The sequence below is a fragment of the Arvicola amphibius genome, chromosome 6 (genome assembly GCF_903992535.2).
Source record: "Arvicola amphibius chromosome 6, mArvAmp1.2, whole genome shotgun sequence".
Classification (NCBI taxonomy): domain Eukaryota; kingdom Metazoa; phylum Chordata; class Mammalia; order Rodentia; family Cricetidae; genus Arvicola; species Arvicola amphibius.
Genome location: NC_052052.2, coordinates 21,629,374 through 21,641,636, shown reverse-complemented (window position 1 = coordinate 21,641,636; position 12,263 = coordinate 21,629,374). Strand labels below are relative to the sequence as shown.

The 12,263-nt window shown below is 54.9% G+C and overlaps 1 protein-coding gene across 1 annotated transcript; it reads left to right on the top strand.

Moving 5' to 3' along the window:
- Positions 1 to 1,355: 1,355 nt before the first annotated feature.
- Positions 1,356 to 10,345, top strand: Matn1 (matrilin 1). Its single transcript, XM_038335343.1, has 8 exons — positions 1,356 to 1,458; positions 2,771 to 3,117; positions 5,122 to 5,344; positions 6,534 to 6,659; positions 7,111 to 7,527; positions 8,338 to 8,490; positions 9,703 to 9,783; positions 10,296 to 10,345. Exons 1-8 carry the CDS (start codon positions 1,356 to 1,358, stop codon positions 10,343 to 10,345), a joined length of 1,500 nt encoding a protein of 499 aa, XP_038191271.1.
- The last annotated feature ends 1,918 nt before the right edge of the window (positions 10,346 to 12,263 follow it).

Sequence of the window (12,263 nt, the reverse complement as noted above, 5' to 3'; positions counted from 1 at the left end):
CATACTAGTTAACAAACTTCTTTGTTTATCATTGTCCCTGGGCCTCAGGAATGGGAAAGGAACTGAGCCAAAAAGGACCCCCACGCCGGGGTGGCGAGGACAGCCAAACAGTACAGTTTGGGAGACAGGATATCTGCTGCAATTTCTGGGGACTGTGCAGACACCCCCCACCCCCAAGGAATGGAAGGAAGGTGTCAGCAGCGCAGAGACCTCTGGGTTGGCAGAAGTGCAGAGGGCTGAGAACTGGGGTCAGATGAAACCAAATGGGAGAAGGCAAAGAGAACAATTTTTCTTTAACGTAGCCACAAAGGGGAAGATGTCTTGACTCTGCCCTTGAACCGGCTGGGTAGCTTTGGGCTAGGTGCTGAACCTCTCTGGGCCTCTCTGGGCTGATAGACTGCCTGACAGGTTTGTGGGCACACACGCAGAAGAGTGGCACACAGGATGGCGGTACATGGTCGTCAAGGCAGTGTGAGGGATGATGCCGCGGTTGCTGAAGATGGAGCCGTGGACTAGGTCAGCTGTGCCGGGGATCTTCTCTGAAACCAGTGAAGTGCATCAGTGGTACTCCCCTGCCTCATCTTCCTTCTCCTGTCTTCTCATTGCCTCCCTGATGTGATCCCGCACGGCTGGCTCAGATAATCCCTCAGTCTCTCTAGCTGGCAGACAGCACTGGCACTGTTCCCACTCCCAGAAGAGGGACGAGGCACAGAGGGGTGCAGCAAGTTGCAGGAGGTCACACCAGCAGATGCTCTGGCTCCCATATCTGCCTTTAGCCATTATCCCCTCCCCGCCACCCTGTGTGCTGCCTTGTGCACGCTAAGCATGGCCGTGCTAGTCGCAACCTGGGAGAATTGTGCTGGGATGAAGTTAGTGAGAAGGAAGTTCTGGGCAGATGGCCCTGCCCGGCTCAGTCAGCGGCCTCTGAGGAGAACTGGCACAGCTGGAGAAGGTGTGCGCATTGAGGAGACAAGGGAGCAGGTTGAGCGAGGAAACTGGGTTTGGGATTGTGGGTTTGGGATTTGGGAGGACTTAGGAATGAGGGGCAGTGTAGGGCAAGGGCTCGAGTGTCCCTGGGTGGTAGGTCCAAGTCAGCACGGGCTCGGGCCAAAGCGGCCTCCCCCACCCACCTGAGATTTCCTGAATTCCAGCTGTGGCTTGAGTCGCTTCTGCAGGCAAAGGGGCTCTTGTGGCCAACTGCTTCCACCCTCCCTTTCCAGGGACACACACCTCCATTCAGCCTGGCCCCGCCCCCCGGGGGTTGGGGCCGAGGTGCTGTCCCCTGCCCAGCGGGTTGATAAGACCCTTCCCTCTGGCCCCTCCGGTGTGCCACTGCTGTCCCTGTTGCCGCAACCATGAAAGTCCCCACTGGCCCAATCTTTGCGCTCTGTAGCCTGCTGCTGTTGCTGTTGGTGCTACAGGTCCCTGGTAGCCATGGCCTCGTCTCTCAGCCCAGAGGTAAGGGGACCATGGATAATGGGGATGCTGGATCCACGGCCCCTGACAAACGGTGTGAGAATCCAGGCACAGATACGGATGGAGGCTAAATGGGAATCAGGGTTTGGGGGTGTCAGTATAGGAATGACAGTGGGGATATTGGTGTCAGTGAGGGCTGGGGCAGGTGACCCTCAGGGCCACACATGCTGTGGGGACCAGGAACCTCCAAAGAGCCAGCCAGAGTTGGGAGCAGTACTGGGCTCAGGGCTCTGTGAGTGCAGATTTGGAGACCGGGTGTCTGTTCAGCTTCCATCCGTCTTTCTGGAGCTGTGCAGTGCTCTGGCAGCTCTCAGGTGCTCAGCCGTACCAGTACAGATGGGGAAACTGAGGCTGTAGGAGGAAGACCTGCCTCAGCTTGGCCTGTGAGATAGCCCCAGAGCCACTAGGGGTCAGGTCCATTAGGAGGCTGGGATATGACTCTGTCTCTCTGGACCCCAGTCCACTCATTTGGAGGCTAAGCTGGCAGGGAGCAGGCTGTCAATCGCGAAGAACCCTGGCACATCTTTCGTTTTCTGGTCCCTTGTGTCCTTAGGGAATGGATTTGTTTCTGTGTGGCAGGGCTGGGCAGGGCAGTGTGTCACAGAGCCCATTTCGGTTGCAGAACCAAGACCTCTGGTCCTCAGCTTCGTCTCCCTCTGCACAGATGGGAAATGAGGTTCAAAAAGTGCTGCCTCTGCCCTGGGGTCACAGAGCAGCCGAAGCAGGGACTGAACCCAAGCCCGCCTCCTTCCACGGCTGGCACTCGCGGTCACTGGTGCTGCCTTGGGGTCTGGAGGAATACTGTTCCTGGGGGTGTCTTGGGGCCACCTGGCCAGGATGACAAAGTGCCTCTAGGAATTGCTGCTCCTTCCATGTCCTGGGAGGGAAGTGGCTCTAAATTTGTTGATGAAAATGAGCTGTGCGAATGGGTACCGTGTTGGCTCTTACGGCCGGCCGTGCCCACCCTGGAGGCCGCTCATTGTCCTGCCTAACGTTCTGCCAGCAAGTCCCGCTGGCCTCTACGCATCTTTGCTTGTTTTCGGAGGATTCCGCAAAGAGGTGCCATCAGCCCGCTGCTCAGATGAGGAAGGCTCAAGAGAGAATGTGTGGCCCAAGATAAGAGGGGTCTCCCGTCTTTCTCCCCACGGGCTGAGCCGCGTGCCCGAGACTACACACTGAGCTGAGGATATAGCGGGACCACTGAGGCCCACACTGACCTCTCTGGAGTCCGAGGCTACTCCTCTAACATTTGCTCCGTCTCTCTGCTTTCTCCCCACCCCCCTGCCCCTCCTAGGGCACCTCTGCCGGACACGCCCCACGGACCTGGTATTTGTCGTTGATAGTTCCCGCAGCGTGAGACCCGTGGAGTTTGAGAAGGTGAAGGTGTTCCTGTCTCAGGTCATCGAGTCGCTGGATGTGGGGCCCAACGCCACCCGAGTTGGCTTGATCAACTATGCTAGCACCGTCAAGCCTGAGTTCCCACTTCGGGCCCACGGCTCCAAGGCCTCGCTGCTGCAAGCTGTGCGCCGCATCCAGCCGCTGTCCACGGGCACCATGACTGGCCTGGCCCTGCAATACGCCATCACCAAGGCCTTGAGTGATGCTGAGGGGGGGCGTACCAAATCCCCTGACATCAGCAAGGTACGGAGCATTGGCTGATTGGAGTAGGATTCAGGGTTGATGCCATCGAGTTCTCCAGGCCTCTCTGTTCAGAGCGTTGCCTGGCGTCTTCCCGTGGGGCAGCTGTTTCGGGGATGGAAGGTCATTACAAACACCACGCCGTGGAAGTGGCAGAGCTAGGGTTGGGAATCTTCTTTGAAGTGGAGAAAGGCAGGCCAGGTGGCGGCAATAAGGACTCAGCAGCCTTGATGCCGCATGGCCACTCCAGATACTCTACTTTTAAGCACAGCTCCTCAGTTACTGCACCTATGAAATGGGGTACTGATAACCTCTCTTGCAGCTTGGCTCAACAAGGTGCCTGGTACCCAGCATGCCCTACATGGCACACCTGTGTACTTTGTCAGCCTGTGCTTGGGAAGGTGAGACAGTCCCCAGAGTTACCATCACAGAGGGCCCCAGGCATGTGCTGAGCCACACACAGGCTTTCTTCCCACATCGCCCTTTCTCTGAGTTTGTCCCCATGCCCGCTTTTGTTGGCTTGAGAAGCCACCATTTCCCTGCCCTGAGCCCCTTCCTCACTCTCGGTAGCCCACTTTCTTGCTCACCGGAGACCAATGCCTGATGCTGATAACTCCATTGAATACACAGGGGAAACGGTACAGAAAGCTCTAGCAGTGTGTCCAAATTCTCAGTGGCAGGAGTGTTCAGGGACGGTGACACACAATCTCAGCTACCCCCAGTCCCCAGAGAAGTGACACCAGACGCTGGTGGTCTACTTTGTGATGCTGCTCTAATGATTTACCACGAGGTACAGGAGCTGGGGCCGACGGCCGTGCTTAGGGGCTGGGGTAGCTCCAGCGGATGCTGATGGAGAGAGAGGTGACCCGTGCTATCTGCAGCCTGTAGATCTCTAGAGTCAACTGGTCCCCTAGATCAGACTGGTGGCCTCAGAGTGCTGATGAGGACAACACTCTCCCAGCAGGTCACAGGGGGCCTGCTGGGGGGTGGACACCTGGTGGGACCTTTAGAAGTCCCAAGGTTGGGTAGAAGCTAGAAACCACAGGGGTTGGGTGGAGTGTGACACCTCAGAGTCACAGCTAGGTCCCCGAGGGGAGGAATGTGCAGAATCACTTCCCAGGGGACAGTGTGATGGTTCTGAAATAGCAGTTGATCCTTTGGGGCTTCTGCAGGTGACTCATCTCACTCCCTGTGGCCCCATGCCTTTCACAGAGGCAGAGACCCTGGGTAAGCAAAGAGGGACACAGGGAAGGAGACCAGGTTCTGGCCCATACTTGCCTTAACTACTTCATATCAGGCACCAGGACACTGCCAGGCTTGGAGCCCCTCTTTTTAAGGCACTGAGCAAGAGCATGGGGGAGGGGAGCAGTCGGCAGGCTCTTCTTCCCTGTAAGGGGTAGGTGTCATCCTGGGTAGTGGAGGAGGACAGAAGGGCATTTTCTTTTAGTGGCTTGGTTCTCTGGATTTTTTTTTGGGGGGGGGGTTGATTTTCCTAGGGGACCCAAACAACACAGCTATATCCTGGAGGTGCCCCATCTTTATTTATGAGACTCGGCTTCCCTCTGGTGGTCATTATGAAGAATTGCAAGGGGTTAGTTTCTTGCCTGGGCATTTTCTCCCACGCTGACCACGGGAACCTCAGGGAGACCAGAAGCCACAGTCACCAGGGCGTGGTTCTCGGCATCTGGAGGCCCCAGAAAGCTTGAGTGTGAGGAAGACACTGGGCCGTGTTTTCAAAGTTCCTGTTTGTTCTCAGGAGGTGGGACCCCAGGACTGATGGAGGAGGCTCCAGAGACTGGAGTCAGAAGGGAGACACCTCAGTCCTCATCTCCCACAGTCAGAAAAAGTCTGTAGCCTCCATGGCTAGTGGGATCTCTTTTCTAATGTGTGTGTGTGTGTGTGTGTGTGTGTGTGTGTGTGTGTGTGCCCCTGGGCGAATTCCGATGCCTTTCAGACTCTTGTCTTGAGGGTTTGTTGGAGCCGGTCCTCACATGCCCCCGCGTGCAGGTTGTCATCGTGGTGACTGATGGGAGACCCCAGGACAGCGTGCGGGACGTGTCTGCGCGCGCGCGGGCCAGCGGCATCGAGCTGTTCGCTATCGGCGTGGGCCGCGTGGACAAAGCCACGCTGCGACAGATCGCCAGCGAGCCGCAAGAAGAGCACGTGGATTACGTGGAGAGCTACAATGTCATCGAGAAGCTGTCTAAGAAGTTCCAGGAGGCCCTATGTGGTGCGCGTGCGGGAGGGGCGGGGCCGAGCAGGCCTGGGGGCGGGGCCTGGACAGAGGTTGGCTTGAAGAAGGGTTAAGAGTCAACAAGGGTTGACTAACTCTGGGGACCATGGGACAGGATGGAGCTGATCTCAGAGCCCGGCCTGGGATGGTGGAGATGGGGTGAAGCAAGGGTGGAGACAGAGAATAAACGTGGGAGGGAGGGTCTGGGGGCAGAGCACAGTAGCAGTGCAGAGTGGGCATTGGGAGGGGCTAGTCCTAGGGGTGGGACTGGGACAGGGTGACAGGCTAGGGACTTGTGAGATCAAAGAGCCAGGATGGGTAGTGTTAAGGACTGTTAGCATCAGTATCATGATGAGGTCGAGGGTAAGGCCTCCATGACTTAGGAGTGGAACCTAGCATAGGTTGAGGTGGGGTAGTACATCCAGGCTTGACCAATAATGGGGGGGTGTTTCCAGATTTTGGAAGTACCCCAGCCTGAAGTTCAAGAACCTTTTTATAGGATGACTTTACAGGGACCAAGGGTGGGCTTGAACCCATTAGGGGAGAATTTTAAAAACAAAACAACAAAACCAAACCAAACCCAACCTACCAGGTAGATCTCAGCACCAAAGGTTTCCATGATGCAGGAGGGTCTGGGGCCTGGGAAGATTTGGAGTCCTTTGTGGGTTGGGGTTGAGGATTTCTTGGGGATGTGACTAGTCACAAGGCATAGAGTTGGACCAGGGATGAGGTTGGGGCCCACTCCTCCCCATGTAGGTAATGGGGCTCAGAACCCATTCCTTACTGTGATGATTAACTAGGTCATGCAAGGCACAACACTAGCTCCCAGCTTGCAACAGCCTTTTTATCATGGGATTTGTGTGTTCTGTGCTTATTGTCATGTGAGTTGTAGAGACTCAGCTACAGGAGTAGACAGGACGTACAAGAGACCCTGCCCCCGTGGCCTCTACCGTTGCAGGGGGCTTTGGTTTCCACTAGCAGCATTATCCCTTTTTTGGGGGACCCTGGCTCTGGCTAAGCAATGCCACCCTGGGTTGAGAGTGTGGGAACTGGGCTCTATCCAGTGTGGGTTGTGTGTGAGTCTCAGTTTCCTTGAATGTGCCAGGGTCCGGTCTTCATGGGCAGGGAGGAGCTGAGATGAGCAAGCATTGTGAGTGTGATATCTGGCCTCCTCTTGTCTTCCCAGTGGTGTCAGACTTGTGTGCCACAGGGGACCATGACTGTGAGCAGGTGTGCGTCAGTTCTCCAGGCTCCTACACCTGTGCCTGCCACGAGGGCTTCACCCTGAACAGTGACGGCAAGACCTGCAATGGTCAGTGGATGAACCTGGGAAGACCCTGGGGAGGGAGGTGGGAGATGATCCTGGCCGCTTCCCAGGACACCCATCCGAGATTTAGTGTTCTCTGCTTTTGGACTGATCTACAAAGTAGGCAGATGCTTTCTAGAACCTCTTAACTGTGTGGGAGGTTCCCTCCTGACTTCTGACTCCCTCTCATTGCACTAGGTACGGTGTGTTGAGGTAGGGCGAGGCACAGATCCTGAGCTGATGTCTTGGTGTCACCGGTTTTGAGCTGTGTGATTCCCCAGCTGTTTCCTATGCCGTAAAATGCAGCCAGGAAATCTGGCTTTGTAGAGGGAAGCCTGAGACACAAAAAGGGTGACCCCTGAGTCCAGAGCTTGCACACAGTTGAGTGGCCAGGTGAAGGTGGCAATGGATGACCATGTCCTCAAGCGTCACCCTCCTGTCACTGTGCTCTCCTCAGTTTGCAGTGGCGGTGGGAGTGGCTCAGCCACCGACCTGGTCTTCCTCATTGATGGATCCAAGAGCGTGCGGCCTGAGAACTTTGAGCTGGTGAAGAAGTTCATCAACCAGATTGTGGACACTCTGGATGTGTCAGACAGGCTGGCCCAGGTGGGGCTGGTGCAGTACTCAAGCTCAATACGCCAGGAGTTCCCGCTTGGCCGCTTCCACACCAAGAAGGACATCAAGGCGGCTGTGAGGAACATGTCCTACATGGAGAAGGGCACCATGACTGGCGCTGCCCTTAAGTATCTCATAGATAATTCCTTCACCGTGTCCAGCGGGGCAAGGCCTGGCGCCCAGAAGGTGGGCATTGTCTTCACTGACGGCAGGAGCCAGGACTATATTAATGATGCTGCCAGGAAGGCCAAGGACCTCGGTATGTGTTTCCTGCCTGGCTTCTGGACCCCACTGATGACCAGGGATACCTATAGGCACAGTAATACTGTAGCTTTCTCTGTGACTTCCGATAAACGTTTAAACCTAGATTACTTCAAATAAGGAGGTGTTTGTTAGATCATTTCTCTCTTATACCCATGATAAAACTGAGGCTCTGGAGGACCGGGTGGCTTGTTCTAGGTCCCTTTGTTGCTGAGACTTTCAACCTTCCCAGCTGTAGTAATATCAACAATAGCCTGGAAAGGAGAATAACAAATGTTTATTTATTTGGGGATAAACTCACAGTAAGGGTAGCCATCCACAGTTCTCTGCATGAGCTGGGAACTGGAACCAAATCCAGCAGAAAAAGCGGTCGCACATGATTTTTATCTATTCTTATAGTACATGAGTCCACACCCAAAGTGGGCTGGTATCTTAAAGGCTATTGGCTGAAAGAGTTCCCACAACTCCCAGCAGAATGTTGGTTCCCAAGAATGCACCAACTGTTGGGAAACAACCACACTTTAAGACAGGTTATACCATTTTAACCAAATGAGGAAAATACAAACCATCAGACAGATGTTTTGAGGGTCAGATGATGCTTGCAGTACAAACATTACTGAACACATAGCAGAACCTCAGCCAACATGGCAGATCTATTTGTTCTTGGTACAGGCACTGTGCCTGCAATTCCAGCAGCTGCCACCAGGAAGTGTCTTGCACAGACAGTCTAGGCATTCCCCAGGAGGCTCACCCATCTCTGGGCCAGCCCGCCTGGAGGCCAGCCTTCTGTGTTTGGTTCCTCTGACAGGCTTTAAGATGTTTGCGGTGGGCGTGGGCAACGCTGTGGAGGAGGAGCTGAGGGAGATTGCCTCTGAGCCGGTGGCCGACCACTACTTCTACACAGCCGACTTCAAGACCATCAACCAGATCGGCAAGAAGTTGCAGAAGAAAATCTGTGTGGGTGAGCCAGCCCAGGGGCTGTCAAAGGGAGGAGCTCTGTGGGGAATAGAGCCACCCTGGGTCTGAGTGTGGCCTGGGCAAAGCAAAGTGGCACAGTGGTGGCAGCACCAGCACTGGGTTGGCTAAGTCAGTACCAGCCGAGGCATGCTGACCCCCCACCCCACCCCCGTCCTTGATCAGTGCTATCCTCAGTGGTCTGCACGTTCTGTCATTTGTCCCATTTGGTAGGAAGATCATGGTCCTGTTTTATAGCCAGGAAAGCAAAGGCAGAAGGAGTGGGACCACTGTTGATTGTTGTAGCCAGGATTGAACCCTGTTGCCTTCCTGGCTCTACTGATGTCTTGGCCCATGGTCGATCCTTGTGGTAAGAAGTCTGGGCTCCTGGGTAGTGGAGAGAACTTAGTTGGTAATGTGCCAGCTTTGCAAACATGAAGACCTGAGTTCTATCCCTCCGGTCCATCTCAGAAATCAAACAAAACAGCCAGAGGGCTGGAGACATGGCTCAGTGCTTAAGAGCACTGGCTGCTCTTTCTGGAGGACCTAACTTTGACTCCCAGCCCCCATGTGGTAGCTCACAACTGTCTGTAGCTACAGTTTCAGTGGGTCTGACACCTGCTTCCGGCCTCTGAGGACCCTGCATGGACATAGTATGCATACTTACATTCAGGCAAAACACCCACATACATAAAAAACACATTAAAAAGTCAGGTGTGGCATGCTTGTAATCCACATCTAAGGGGGCAAAGACAGGCAGATCCCTGTGGCTTGCTGGTTAGGCAGCCTAACCTACTTGGTGAGCTTCAAGACTAGGTCTCAAAAAACTAGATAGATGGCAATACCTGCCACATGTACGTGCATGCACACAGGAACATACGTACACACACACACACACATACACACATACGCACAAGCACACACTCCAGATGTCAGACCCAGATGAACCTTCAGCTAAGATGACATGAGCATCCCCACAAAGCAGGTACTCAACCCAGTTCCCTATCAGGGCTCTGAGGACAACCAAAGCTCCTCTTCATCACTCCTGGGGGCGCCATCTAAAGCCCCTGATGTCCTCCTGCTATTCTTCCTTCTGTCCTCCCAGATTCCATTCCCCCTCCTCCCCAAGTCTCCCCTGTGTCAGCCCCAGCAGTGACTGGCCCCAGTCCCTCCCACTGCTCAGCAGTGGTCTTCCCTCCCTCTCTTCTCTCTACCGCAGAGGAAGACCCATGTGCTTGTGAGTCCATAGTGAGATTTGAGGCCAAGGTGGAGGATCTTCTGCAGGCCCTAACCAGGAAGCATATCCTTGCTCAGGCTGTGGAGGGCAGGGGTGAGGAGGGTGGGAGAAGCACAGAGGGCCAGGATATCGGGGCATGACCACAGAGGGTCTAGCTTTAGGTATAGGCTTGGGGCAGCCCCCTCCTGCTAAGGCCTGGCGTCTGGCTAGCAAGGCTGGCAACTGCCTGGCAATGAACCTTGTCAAACTCAGTAGCTCCCATATGGCAGGGAAACTGAGGCAGAAGCCAAGTTCTAGGGATGGGGCACAGATGGAATCTGGACCTGCTCTCCAAATGTGGAGCTCATGGGCTCCTTTCTCAGGCACCTGGTGACTTGGCAAACTTCAGAGGCGGACCCAGCCCTGACAGCTCGCCAGTCTCAGGAATTCCCCAGGACTAAGCACTCCTGGGCTTTGGTGGAGTGGAAGGGAGTGAGAGAAAGTTCTGGATGTCGCTCCTAGGGGAATCCAGAAGTGGGGTCAGGTCATTACTCCCAGCTCTGACCACCTGCTCCTGCCCTTAACTCCAAGTCCACTGGAAGCTCTGAGCAAGCGGCTGGCTGTCCTGGAGAACAGAATCGTCTGACAGTTCCCGTGGCCTTGGCATCTTCCACCCAACGCGTGGCTCGCAGAGTCCTGGGAAGGTCCTCTGTAGCTGGAGTTAGTCTGGCTTCGATGCAGTAGCGAGGTAGCCTGGGGAGAAGGACCGTAGGTCTCCCCAGCCTCTGGTGTCCTAGGGCTGAGAGCAGGAGGGGACGCGTGCTGTGCCTGTTGGGAGTGTGTGATGATGTCTGTGAGAATGTGTGTGCCTGAGCGTACTCACGTGTGTCTGGGAGCAGGGACGTGTGCACAGGTGGAAATACAGAAAATGGGTGTGTGAGAGACTGAGTGTGCACCTCCCCCCCCGACCAAAAGCTTAATATATTTCTGTTTTTCTCCAGTTAATTCTTTAGCCTTTCTCGACTCCGTGATTCTTCTATTCCTTGAGGGGAAATAATTAAATGTGGTTCACCGTATACCATGGATGGAACTGGAAGTGGTGCCTGGGGGCGGGGAGGAAGGATGATGGAGGTGCACATGCTGGGGTTGCTGGGATGAGACGGTTGTGGGGACAGACGCAGGGTTCTGACGAAGCTGACAGAGGTCACACCCAGACCAGATCGGCCTATGTCCCGCCTGCTCACCTTCACATTCGTCCCCGTGGTTCCAGTCCACACTCCCAGGGACCAGCCAGAGAAGGCTCATCCGTGGTACCCACCTTATGGAGGGGAAGGCTGAGTGATGACGAGGTTTCTATCTGTGTGCCGGCTCTTGCATCAGGACCGCAGGACAGCAAAAGAACGTGGTGTCAAAGGGGTGGGAAGTGATACCAGTTAGGAATTATTCCTGCATTCATTTCTCGGGTATCATCGAAAGTGTACCCAGCCTCCAGATCAGGCAGGAGGGAGAGGGTGGCCCTGAGAGGGACTCAGGGAGGCAGAATCTTTGCTTCATCTTGGCATCTGGAGAAGGATGTGGCTTTAGGTGGTGCCAGTCTCTCCTGGGAAGCCTGGATTGGGAGCATTCGAGTGGGGTGATGCTGAGCCTGGGGTGATGGGGAAGTCCACTGAGCCTGGGTTGGCCTGGCCCCTCATGTTTTCTGCTACTTTGTGTCCCCTGTATGTTTGCTTCCTGCGTGTCCCTGATGCTCTGCCGTTACAGTGGCAACCCCTGCACAGATAGCTTCTCCCAGATCCTTGCTCCATGTTGGCTCTTCCTGGGCCCTGCCAGCTACACGCTGAGTTCCAGTCCCCTCCTCTCTGACCTGGAGGCTTCCTCCTTCAGTTCCCAGATTCTGGCTCCTGTACCACTAAGCTACCTGGTGACTTGATAAAACCTGTCACTGCTTTGAGTCTTCAGCTGTGGAAAGGACACCTGAACCCTGTAACCTGGACTACAAGAATGTGGGGGAACATTCTCCAGTCTCAACAACTCTGATGAGCTTCCGTGGCTCACTGGGGAAAGCCTACCTGGGCTTTCCCCATGTCTGTTCCTCATAAGGAACTTAGGCCACAGGGGTACTCTCTGACAGAGTCCTGGGCCCTCTCACGTGATGCCTGTGCCCAGGGCTTCCAGACACCAAGGCCTGGGTACTCAATGGGTGGTTTCTCTGGGACAGCCTCGTCTGCGTTTTGGGAAGCACCACCCCGAAGGTTCCAGGGCTCAGCTAGCAGGGAGAGAGAGCCTGAAGGCTTTTAGGACAGTGACTGCCTCTTAGTCTGTCATGCAACAAATGCAGTGGATTTAGGCCAGGCCTTAGTCTAGGTGCTAGGAAAAGAACAGAGCTGAAAGCAAAAGCTTCCAGCCTTGCTTTGCCAATGTTGTGTGATCTCAGGCCAATATGGATCTTGGGTCCTTCTCAGTGCAATGGAGATTTGACCCAGGTCCTTTCCAAGGACCCCAAACAGAAGCAAACGGGTAGAGAAGCACCCACGAGTACTGCCCGTTCCTGGCACAGACTGGCT

Coding starts and splice junctions, on each gene's coding strand:
- Matn1 (XM_038335343.1), top strand. CDS start 1,356: ATGAAAGTCCCCACTGGCCCAATCTTTGCGCTCTGTAGCCTGCTGCTG. Junction 1,459..2,770: donor CCTCGTCTCTCAGCCCAGAG/GTAAGGGGACCA, acceptor TGCCCCTCCTAG/GGCACCTCTGCCGGACACGC. Junction 3,118..5,121: donor AATCCCCTGACATCAGCAAG/GTACGGAGCATT, acceptor CCCCGCGTGCAG/GTTGTCATCGTGGTGACTGA.